The 12,886-nt window shown below is 35.7% G+C and overlaps 1 protein-coding gene across 1 annotated transcript; it reads left to right on the top strand.

Annotated features, from left to right (window-relative positions):
• The first annotated feature begins 3,924 nt into the window (after positions 1-3,924).
• On the top strand, positions 3,925-12,651 carry LOC133336813 (transcriptional activator cubitus interruptus). Its single transcript, XM_061545092.1, has 5 exons — positions 3,925-4,173; positions 4,237-4,823; positions 9,216-9,734; positions 9,812-9,976; positions 10,193-12,651. Exons 1-5 carry the CDS (start codon positions 4,032-4,034, stop codon positions 12,647-12,649), a joined length of 3,870 nt encoding a protein of 1,289 aa, XP_061401076.1. The 5' UTR covers positions 3,925-4,031; the 3' UTR covers positions 12,650-12,651.
• Positions 12,652-12,886: the final 235 nt, after the last annotated feature.

Here is a 12,886-nt window from a genome sequence, read left to right as displayed (position 1 = left end):
ACATTGTGGCTTTTCCTGTAAGCGTTCATAAATTGCATTATTTAATTGTGTTAATTTTCATAATTGAAAAAGGATTTTATAAATATTTATATGGAGAAAAGCTCAATACTGTTTTTATATTTAAAGTAGTCTCAATACAAACAAAATTATTTTTCAATACATCAGTTTTTAACTTATGGTTTTTGGTGGAAAGAAAATCGTTCATTAGAAGTGGTATGTCAGATGACAAATCACCTGATACGACTCTCATATAGTATAGTATTTTATTAGTAGAACTTTTAGTCTCTAAGCGGCTAGATAGTCCTATAGAAGAAATATTTTCTATAGATCTTATAGTAATTAGGTTCAACATTATCTGCCAGCAGGTTTTTTACTCTCTGAGAAAACAGAATATGTGGGATATGTAAAAACACCCAATTTTCTTCAAAGAAGTTTTTGCATACAACATGAATATAGGGCAGAATACCATTTAACAGCAAATTCGGTTGGACAAATAGTCCGTGAAAAAGCCAAATATAGGACGGAAAATGTCTAAGATAGCAATGTATAATCGTTAAACTGTACTGCAAATATTCTGCGGAGAGTTTTTTCTAATTGTCTGAAATGTCATGCAGTTGAATCATAATAAATATCTTAAATTGACCGGAACCTTTTTATAAGGGCTAGGTTGAAAAAGCATGATAAACCCTCCCAAATACCGAGCATGCACATCTTCCAATTTTACCTGTACGATAAAAAACATATTTCCAGATTGGAAGAAACCTGAAAACTGAATGTGCTGTCATAATATTTACTCCCATTAGTAACATGTGATCCCTTCAGTAACGCACAAAATTCACTTAGTGTCGTTTAAATTCTCTAGAGTTATAGAGATTTCAGAGGAACTTAATACCCATATGATATATGATAATTTTGACAATATCTAAGTAGTATAGTGGATGTTTTGGAATTGGATTGGGTCGAATTGGTAAAACCTGGCGCGAGATGAAACTTGGCTATGGGGATTGAAGCGATTACAATATTGTTATCGTTACTGGGGTACAACTTTTCGCGTCTGCCATGGAAGTTCTACTGCTGCTATACATTGCAAATTATCTCTGATTATGGTATTTATATTGTATTGTTCTTTGGAGATTTTTCCTAAAGTGGTTGTGCACAAGAAATCGGCCGAAAAGACTAAGTTGGTACTATATCGACTATATACGTTGTGTTGTGTATGATCTTTGCCTCTTCGTGTAGATAGTCCATTTTGTTGGAGGAAACTTTATAACATAACATTAAGCGGTCCAGCCAATTTTGGGAATTATTTCTGATTTTGATATTCATATTGTATCTACATACTTCTTCCGACTGTATCAGACCTGTCTAAAAAGCCTGTTAATATAAAGGTTCTGTATATTACATAAATCAAAATCTTTCTTTGCGAACGAAGAATGTCGAGAACATTTTGAAATTTGTTTTAGTGCATGACATGGCGGTCCTGCCAATTTTGGGAATGATCTTTGATTTTAATATTCATATTTTCTGACTGTATCAGACCTGTCTAATAAGCCTGCGAAAGAAGACGGTCGATAACATTATAACAGGTTTTAGTGGTTTGATGGTTCTACATTGTCAATAGTTTGGAGTGTCAATGAACGTCTCATGTAGGTAATTCATTTTGATTTCTAATCAATTTCACCACTTCATCAAGAAGTGATTATAGTGTAGAAAATAGATGGGACCCTAACATCTTAATTTGTCGGATGCGTCGGAAGCAACAGGTTTAGAGCCTGCGTAGAAGACAACGAAACATTGTTGCTGTTGTTGTAGCAGCCCTATTGCTTTTACACAATGGGCTGAGATGACAGACGTTGGCCGAGTAAGACTCGGGTCTTTTCGGATCGTAGAACCCTCTGTCGTGGAAACGACAACGAAGCGTAGGAACATTTGCTATATGCCACTGACTAGCTTTCACAAACTTTCGAACACAATACATAGGAAATTATACTGAAGACTGAAGAAGTATAGGGATGTTTCTTCTAAGAAGAGAAAATGTTTCTTCTAACATTTCCTTTCTACACCGCATAACAGGCCTCCTTCTCTTCAAACTAACCCAAAATCTTAATATTTTGATTTCCGGACTTATCTTCCCTCCTTAAAAATATATTGAACTTAAAAACCACCGGAAACCAAAGAGTAAAGAAATTAATAATGGCGGATATTCCTATTTTTCTGCCTTGTTTAAATACAAATTACTGAAAATCTTCTCTAATTTAGGCGTTTCATTAACAATAAGACAACACTAAATCAAATTTCCAGTCCGTTGTGTAAATAGTATTATAGTGAGGTTTTTGTTGTTCCGCCTTATTAATATCAATAAATAATTATACAGATTGTTATAAAATATTACAGAAAACATAAATTAAATAAAAACAGTTCACATTTTGGTGTGGATGGTACAATTGTTCTATGTCGAGAAATCAATAAACAATGGTGTGATATAAACAATAAAATTTCACCAAAAGTCTGAATCACAACCAATTTTTCGCTTCTATTAAACACGCGTTAAATATTTTATTATTTTATCCACCTTTGATTACTGCCTTCCGATTTCAGTTCCATTTTTATAATCTGAGACGTCTACCACTAATTAGCATAAAACAGTGTAGAAACACATAAAACCACAAGACCTCATCATCATTGATGAAGATATTACGAATCTGGTTAGGCTCGACGATTATATGTTATAATTATAAAAAATTTGTTATACGTGAACAATTTATGGTAATTTTATTCAATAAAGGTCATAAATTGAACTAATATAAAATCAACTAACTGTAGCACACCACCACCATCACTGTTGTGGGGTATAGCAACGCATATTCCATTCGGAAAACAAATAAATTTTTGGATTTAATAAACCTGTTTAGATACTTTTAGATTTGTTACTCTAGTTATATGATGGCGCCATTAGTGAGATTTTAAAAACCCATTAATTATATTTAGGGAATTTTCGATTGCAAAGTGTATTTAAGAGGGGGTATACATAAATCAATGTTCAATGTCTATATTTTGCGAAGAGATATATAGAATCAAAGAATAATCAGTCGATTTTGATGTTGCTATGCACAGGAACTCCACAAAATGTAACGAAATCACGGACATGGTGTCCTGGATAATGTCATTGCAATCCAATCCCAACCGATCGCGTTGATTGAAATTACGATAATTAAAATTATGATAGATCAAGGAAATCAGTTCTAATTCCGCAATCCAATAATTAAAAATATAAAATGGTATGTGTTCTTTTTTATCGACTAACAGAAGTGTCCTTTACTGAATGGGAAATTCCGTTTCGAGGATTATTTAACTGGTTAGAAATCAGGGCAATCTTTTGACATAGTAGACAAATAAAATCTCATCTCACCCTTGACTGTTACAATGAATATATCAATTATATTTCCCCAAAATATTATGGAAATATGGTTTAGGTACTAACATTTAATAAACATAAATTTATATTAATAAAACAAATTATTACTAATAAATATTGTATATAAAACTCAAAAATATATAAAAACCCCAAACATTAAATTCCATTATTACGCAAATATGAAAATTTCGATTATAAAATGGTTCATACAACACGACTAAAATATTTTTCAATTATTTTTTACTTTTAAACCGAACTTATTTTCCTATAAATACTACAAAATCTATATAAATCGAATTAAATAATTCTTTTTTTATCAAAAATTTCTACCACCCTCCCCCATTATAGGTATACCGATTTGCAACATTTAACATCAAGAAGAGCGGCAGCTGTTGCCGCCTCACAATTTCTCTCGCCATTATATTCAGTTATGAACTGTTGCAATAATGGCAATGAACCAGGATTTGGTGGTATGCCACCGATAACAAGCGCTACACGTAATCATCGTGAACATGGTGGCCGTGATTCACCCAATAGCAGTGCGGTCACAAGTACAACGGCTGCACCCACAACAGAACCTCCCAAATCGTTTGGATGCGATTCGTCATCACCGGAAATGAAACAGCAGGCGATTACATCCGATGCTAAAGTGCAAAATTCATTACAGTGCCATGAAATGCCGGCAGCATATAGAATTCCCGGCTATATCGAACATTTATACTCATTACAGTGTTTAAGTCCCAATGCTTCCCTACATGGTAAGTGGCGTTAAAAAGTTATTCAATATTTTTTGAAGTAATTTATTTTTGTTTTAATAATAGATAAATTTTCCCAAAAACATTTTCACATAGCTGGACTAAGTATGAATTCCAGTGATTATTTACGATCATGCAATATGGGCTCGGTCCGTGAACTACACCCGGCAATAGCAGTTAATTTATCAGCAGCCAACAATGGCTATAACTTTGGCCTTAAAAACAAGAGTATTAACTCGCATTCTTTTATAGCATCGCGCAAGCGTGCCTTATCGTCGTCACCGTATTCCGATGCCTTCGATATAAATTCAATGATACGTTTCTCACCGAACTCCTTAGCTGCGGCCATGGGTGGCCCGTGCCCCGGGCCGAATATGCCGCCCAATGCATGTTATGGTCATTTATCGGCAAGTAATTTTAGTCCCATCCATTCAGCCATGGCACCTCATTTACAACAATTGCAAGCACATTTATTGAGGGTTAGCGCCGGTTTGCTACATCCTCTGTCGTCGGGACATCAAATAGCAGCACACACACACAATATGCTTCCAATGGATCAGAAACAAATGTTGAATCCGAAAACAGATATTCCACCGGTTGCAACAACACCGGTTAAAGAAGAATTTAACGAGAAGGAAACGAATGGAAAAGTGGTAAGTGTGAAAAAATACCCTCTTTTTTATTTCTTACGTGATGCCATATTACAACATGCCATAATGAAGCATGACAATTTGTTAATCAAAATACATCTATGACAAAAACCAACGATCGGCCCACGTGAACGTAAGAAATGGTTCCCGTTACAAAGGGTTGGAGACTTGAAAAAGTTGACTATCTGTACTGTAACCTCTTCTATATGCTAGACAAGAATAGGGAAGTTTAAAGTGAACAATTTAGCTTGTGGTCGGCAAACTGTCCTCCTGTTATTTAAATGGTATTATCATACCGGAACAAGGTACGGTTGAATTGGAAGCCTCATATACTAGATAAGAAAGCTCAATTAAACAACAAAGCCGAAAGACTATACTGGCTGTTGGGTCCGAGATCTCGACTAAATCCAAACAACAATTTAAGAATTTATAAAGCAATATTGAAACCTCTTTGGTGCTACGGGGCACAGCTATGGGGAATAACATACGATTCGTCCATAGATATGATAGAACGATTTCATAAGAAATAACTGAACCTATAGCTCCCTAGACAGCACTAATGAAGTAAGATGACTATGTATAACATATGTATTGTATTTGCCATTTCGCATTTGGAAGGTCTTGTATATATGCACATATTATTGTAAAGAAAATATTTATAATCCTTGTTTTTTGTTATGTAACTTAATGAAGTCACATAATTTCTGTCATTGTTTATATCTTATCTCATTTGCTTATTGTCCTCGGACATATTGTAACTAAATAAAAAAAATAAAAAAGCTTCTTAAACTGAGGGGATTGCCAACAGATTCAATTCAAATTTACTATCTCCATTACATTCAGTTTCATGAAGTCTACTTTTTAGTCCGTCGTTTTGACGACCGATGAGGTAAAGGATAAACCCCAAAACACTTGCCTAGGGAAAATCTAAAGAGTAGTGGTCGACAAATCGAATATTAGGCGCAAAATAAGTCTATATTTAAGAAAATTACATGTGGATAAATAAATAGTATATTATTATCTGTCCATATTCCAAATATCGTTGCTTTGCTATCGATCGACCCCATGTTTAGGAATATTAAGATCAATTCAAAAATGGCCTCCATTAAGATTCTGATTAATGAAAATATGGATTATAATATTTGTAGAAAAACCCCAGCCGTATATATTGATATATATGAGGTATTATTAAAGATTTGTTTGCTACTAAACTCTTCTGCATATTTCTATATCACTCTCTTTCTACCGAAAGATATTTTATTAAAATCATTTTATAAAATCTCCATTAATGATAATAAATACAAGTTTAACAGCCTTAAATCTATTATTAATTATTTTAAAAATACAGTGGAATATATAATTCCAGAAAATCGATAATATCTTTATCAATAAATTATAATGTCTCGAATCTCTCAGTTTCTGTGGAAGACCTTCCTTCCAGTAAATTGAGTTATTATTAATGCAAACCATCACAGGTAAAAAACTGCCGATCAAATATTTTTTTTATCGAATTCCAATCAATTGATGTTCCCTTATACAAACATTCGGAACGTGCTTTGGCAATCTTTATATGAAACCTTTGCCAACCTTTTCCTAAAAAGGGAACATTTTTGGTGCTTGCGTGACGCACAAACGAGGTAGCGTAAATTGTGTTGTCACGTTTGGAAACAATGCAAAGATGTTTCAACTCACAAAACATGTGAGATGGGAAATATTTTTTGTGGTGTGGATTTGGAGACATTTATATTGAACCAACATTTGTGAAAAAGAGGCGAAGAATTGAAAGTTTAATAAAAATGTCACATGGAAAGAATGGTATTCCCTGTAGGAGGTAGTAATCTTGTAGAAGCATACGGGTTTATTGGAAAGTTTATGGAGAAAATTTTTTTTTCTAAAATTGAAGGCTTAGGTAAAAAGTACTAATTAGATTCATGTCCTTAAAATGGAATTAGCGAAATATGCGTCAGTACGCATTCCGAAACCTTCTATGTAGAGTAACTTCGGGTAATGTTGACTATGCGTCAAATATGGACCGCCTCCACATCTTACAAAATGCTGTCATTGTGCAGCATGTTTAAGTTGTCCACGCAAGACGCTGCTATCTGAACAGCAACAGGTCTTTCTGTGTGGAACCAGTTAGTTCCGCGAATACTAGTTCTATGACAAGAAGGAGTATTCACAAAGCAGCCTTGCGATTTGTGTCCTCATGAACCCAGCAATATTCTCCTTATGTCCGCGTAGCAACATACTTTAGTTGCAATGCCTGCTAGGTTGTTTCAGAGAGAAGATTTATCGTAAACATCATTGAGTGGATAAAACTCTCCACTCAGGCATGTCAAGAAGGTTCTTTTAATCTAGGAAAAGACGAATAGGAAGATTTGAGAACCCTAAATAACAAATTAAAGCTCATTCGGTTAAAAAATGTGAGGCATTGAAAAGGTCAAATATTTATGGTGAATTGTATAAAAATCAGGAAGCAAAACAAGCCGATCTGAATAGTTTTCGTGTATGAACACATCGTAGATGAAGAGCGTTAGTCGTCTCAATTCGTATTGATCGCGAATTTATGATGTCTTTCCAAAATGTGGTACAAAACTGTATTGAATGTAAACATATGGACACGCCACATATAAAACTGATACAATTGTGTATTGGCTTTGTTGTGTCGAAAGTAAATTTTCTATTAAGAAAGTGGTATAGTGTTGAGCTTTCTTTGTCGTTGGAAATAAGGAAAAAATTGGCACATGCATTAATTATGCCTATAGTATTATATTGTATTGAAGTATACTGGTGTTTTTAGGAAGGTTCGGTTAGTCTTTAATCGTATTATTCGTTTTGTATATTCACTTAATGTCCGTGAGCATGTGTCACCATATGTTTTTGATTTTATTGGATGTACATTTCATGATTTTGTAGTAGGGCGTTGTATTTTGCATTTCTATAAAGTTAATAGGTGCAATTCCCCTTTATTTTTAATAAGCGTTTTAGTTTCTCCAGATCATCAAGAAATACTCAGCTTATAATTCCTAAACTAACATCAATTTTGGAACGATCATTTTATGTTAGAGTAGCTAGATTATTTAATACATTGCCACACCCTTTGAGATACTTCCACCTATCGCCTTATGCTTATCGCCGCCGCCTCTATGCATATTTTCGTTTGAATTCCCTCTAATAATGAAATCTTTATTTTATTTTTGTGATTTGCCTTTTGGCAAATTTTTGAGTAGATTTTATTCTAAATTAATTATATTTTCATTTTTATTTAATAATAATTATTTATATATATTTTATTTAATTTTTAATATATTTTTCTGTATACCAATTTTCAAGTAACTTTTTTATAAACATTTTTGTACTTATTTTCTGTCATGATCTTATGTTTAGTATACTCTGAGTCCATGTTAAATTATGTACTTTTATTCTGCTCGACTTTCGAGTAGAATTTTAGTCTTGAGACAGATATTTTTTTTTGACTTTTGTAGCTAACTGCTACTTTTGCTAGTTTTCGTTCTGATTACTATTTATTGTCCGCTTTTATTGTCGTGTTTACATTATTTTAAAATGTAGATTGTTAATTTCTTCAATGTGGTCCTCGGACTTTGAAATTACCATGAATAAATAAATAAATAAGTCATTGCCTACGAGATGGAGCACACCGGGATCCATCTTAAAAAAAATTGAGTTCATCAATATGTTGATATTTTGCGTAAGCCAGCTAAGACTTGATATGTTATTCGCATACGAAGAATTTCGTCAAATTTAATAAACACGTGGCAGTTAAGCGAAGGCTTAACAAATCGTCATTTTGTAAAATTTTATATTTAAGCCCGTGGGCGTTATACGTTTTAAATTATGTCCTCCTTGTGAGCCGTCCGAAGACGAACTGCATCTAATATTTTAAAACTGTTTAAAAGGATTCAATAAGAAGGTGGATATTGGCGGCATGTCGAAATAAAGAAATACTAAATCTCACATAGGTCGATTGTTCAACAAATTGTTCACCTAGATCCGAAGAGCCTATTTTCTTAATGGGTTGCGTGTCTACATAAAAGAATTCATCTAGTCACATATGCGATCTGTAGGAAAATGAACAAACAATTATTTAAAATATATCCAGCCTTCTTGGGATGATTATCTTTCCAAATACACAGACAATTTTTAACGGTACTACTTATAATATTAAATTAGACCATTGGTCTAATTTTTAAAATAATGAAAATTGATAATTAATGATCTTACCAATTACAGAATTTCAAATCTAGTTAATTTTTGGAACTTTTTTCTAACTCACAATTTCACTGCATCCGGATATAATTTAATATGAAGCAAGTTTCCCATTATGATTGCCTTAATTTTAAATCTCTCTTTCTATTTTGTTTTTGTCCATTGCAGCATCATATCGAAGAGCCACCACGTCTTGCTGTGGAACCAATTTCCTCGTCATGTAGTGATGTAACACTACAGGAGGCTGACAGTGCATCAGCCGTTGAAAACAAAAAGACAAGAAAATGTTATACAAAATTTTCTGGTCAATGCCATGAAACTAAGACAACCAGTAAACCTCCAAGCGAACCATCACCGAATGTAACACCACACAGCGTAAGTGGCGGTGGTGGTGGTGGTAGCAGTACTACCGGTGGCTATGATTGTGCAAGTGCCGATACAACCGATCTTAAAGATGAACCATTGGATTTCGAGGAAACCAATTGCCATTGGAAAGATTGTGAAATTGAATTTGGCAATCTGGAAGATTTGGTGCGGCACATTAACAATCATCACATACAAAACAATAAGAAAACATTTGTATGCCGTTGGGAAAACTGTTCCAGAGGTGAAAAACCATTTAAGGCACAATATATGTTGGTGGTGCATATGCGTCGTCATACCGGCGAGAAACCACACAAATGCACGGTGGGTATTTGGGAAAAATCAACGAAATAGTTTACAATTACTTACATTTGGAATTTTATTTATATTTTGTTTTTTAGTTTGAAGGTTGCGGTAAGGCCTATTCACGTTTGGAAAACTTAAAAACTCACTTGAGATCACACACTGGAGAAAAGCCGTATACCTGTGAATATCCCGGTTGCACTAAAGCGTTTAGCAATGCCAGTGATCGTGCAAAACATCAAAACCGCACACACAGCAATGAGGTAAGTGAAAAAAACTAAACAGAAACTACTCAAGAGTAATGTTTGCGAACAAAATGTGTAATGTTGTTGGAAACCGCAAAGTATTATGGATGCGGAGCATAAAAACTCACTAGATCTTGAGACAAACCTGCAATACAAAAATCTCTTAAAATTGTTTCAAACATGTTCGATCTCCACCACATCTCATCTGTATTTTTTGCATTGCCTTTTTTCCAGAAACCATACATCTGCAATGCCCCCGGTTGCTTGAAACGCTATACCGATCCCAGTTCGCTGAGGAAGCACGTTAAGAGTGTACATGGAGCTGAATTTTATGCCAATAAAAGACATAAAGGTTTCAATGAGAATGGCGGCAGCAGTGGTGGCGAAGACAAATCTAATGAAAAGAACGGCCATATGCGTGATTACTATCAGGGCAATAGCAGCTCAATGAGTCAAAGCATTAAGAAGGAATACAGTCTGAGTGCATCGCCAAAGTCGCATGCACGTGCCATCTTCCAAAATCCCATGATGCGTACAGCAGCCGTGGCTGAAATTGATGGTGACAATGATTGGTCGTCTGGAATGATGGGCGGCGTGGGTGGTGGTGGCGGTTATGATTATGGCAATAGTAACAGTGACTTTGTTACAAACGATGAAAGCTATTGGGCAACATATGCCGATAATGTTGATGTTTCAGAATTGCCACCTGTGCTGAGGACAATGGTTACAGGTGGTCCATCACCATTGGCCGTGGATAGTTCACCACAACGTATACGACCACGTCTACAAGCCAAGCCGATGATTTCACCCAATATGGGTATTGGCATAAGGGAATTGAATCAACGTATTACCGAATTGAAAATGGAAACAAATATTGATGACACAACAACTGGCGGGCCATGTGGTGTTGGGCCTAAACAATTCTCAGAATTGGACCCAACCACCATACGTAGGGATAGTCAGAATTCCAATACCAGCAGTTATTATTGCAGCATGAACAGTCGTCGCAGTAGCCAGTGTTCCCACCAATCGTCCATGTCTACCCTGCGACCACATTCCTCCTTTAATACAGGTGGCGGTGGATCGCTGTACGATCCTATCTCACCAGGATGTTCAAGACGTTCGAGTCAAATGTACAATATGAATACTGGTGCCATGAATCCCATACAGGAACGTGTTGATGTTCTTAATGTGGGTGTGAATACCACAAACAATTTCCGAAATGACCTCAACAGCCATCCGTTTGTGTTTAATCGGGATAAAGGTGGAAATATACCACCACCGCCATCTTCGCATCTGATTGCCAAGCATTTGCATCAGTTACAGTGTTCCTTGCTTTCGTCCACCTATCTAAGGCAGCTACGCCAAAATGGTCGTTATTCTATACCGAACATTTTACGTTTCTCATCGGGATTGCCAGAGAAGAATCGCCTGTTGGATAGACGTTTCTCGGAAACGAATCGCAAACCTTTGAAATTGATAATGTCATGCCCCTCTACCTTTACATATTCCCTATTGGCCAGTCAGTTGGTCAAAGCCATTGAGCAGGTGAGCAAGTCACGTTCTGCCGAGGCAAGAGAATTGATGGAAGTCTCCTTGGATCATCACCCCAATGAAAAGATTAACCTAGATGAGGTCGATGAAGATGAGTTGATTGAAAATAAATTACTAGTCCTACCGGATGAAATGTTGCAATACCTAAATCAAGTGGCCAATCATCATCATCAGCAGGAACAGGAACGCCGCAACAATAACACGGAGACCACTATGGGTGGCGGTTTTAATACCAATCAAAATCGTTTTATGCAACAAATGCAAAGTAGTGCAATGATGCCACCGCCTGCAAATCCCCCACCATCATCCTCCAATACACACGTCACGAATCAACGCAATAATTACGATATCTATTCGTATGAACACTATATGCGGTATCCTCAATATTACGATTGTGCCAATAACTATTATCAGCAGTACCATCAAATGAACAATATGAATCAAACAAAACGGGATAGCTGTTCGGGACAGATGCCAGGTGGAGCTGCCCAAAGTAATTGTGCAGCCCAAACACCAACACCCTCTCAACAAGCGTTGCCATCCAACAATGTTGATCCAGTTGATAGTTCCATGACAAGTTTGGTGGATTGGCGCTTAAGTACACCTGGTGTGGAAACTAATAACCCAGCGGCAGCAGCATCTGTAACCGTTGGTGTACCACATGAAATACAATGCAACGATATATCACAATCCCAAATGTCACCTGCAATAGTTGGTAACAGCAATCATCCGGCGGGCAACACAAATGCCTACAATCAATACACCAGTATTTCTTCGACTACCTTCAATGAGAGCAATACCACCCCATCATATTCCAATAATAACAATGGTTCCAGTGGTGGTTCCATGATGACTGAATCCTATCAACGTACCTTGGAATATGTACAAAATTGCCAGAGTTGGTTGAAGTCCAGCAGCAGCAACAAGGAAGGACCCAATGAGGCAGCCTTGTATTGCGATGACTTCAATAATCCAGCAAATGCGGCAGCTGGAACCACAGCCGGCGTACCCATGGTCACAAGCCAAACCAACATTACAAGCTGTACTTATCCCACCAATAATAATATGGTCATTAATGACATGAACTCATCGCTTACTTCACTTTTCGAAGAAGATCTGTGTTTCAAAATGATTTGAAACCACTTACGTATTATTAAAAGTTAAACGAAAAAAGAAAACAGTAGCAGTATAAGACCATCATACAAACACACATACATTTATATACAGAAAATCAAATCTATACATATATATTCATTCATTTGCCTTTCATTACTACTTAACTATACATCGTACATACATTTATATATAGAATCTAGAATCTCTAATTTTTATTATACGATCTTACGTCTTCCGTAAACAAAAATTGTATTCTTT

The sequence above is a fragment of the Musca vetustissima genome, unplaced genomic scaffold, assembly GCF_032173495.1.
Source record: "Musca vetustissima isolate MV318-11 ecotype Yass unplaced genomic scaffold, APGP_CSIRO_Mvet_v1 utg6369, whole genome shotgun sequence".
NCBI classification, from domain to species: Eukaryota; Metazoa; Arthropoda; class Insecta; order Diptera; family Muscidae; genus Musca; species Musca vetustissima.
Note: the sequence above shows the minus strand (reverse complement) of the source record. Positions and strands in the feature narration are given on the sequence as shown.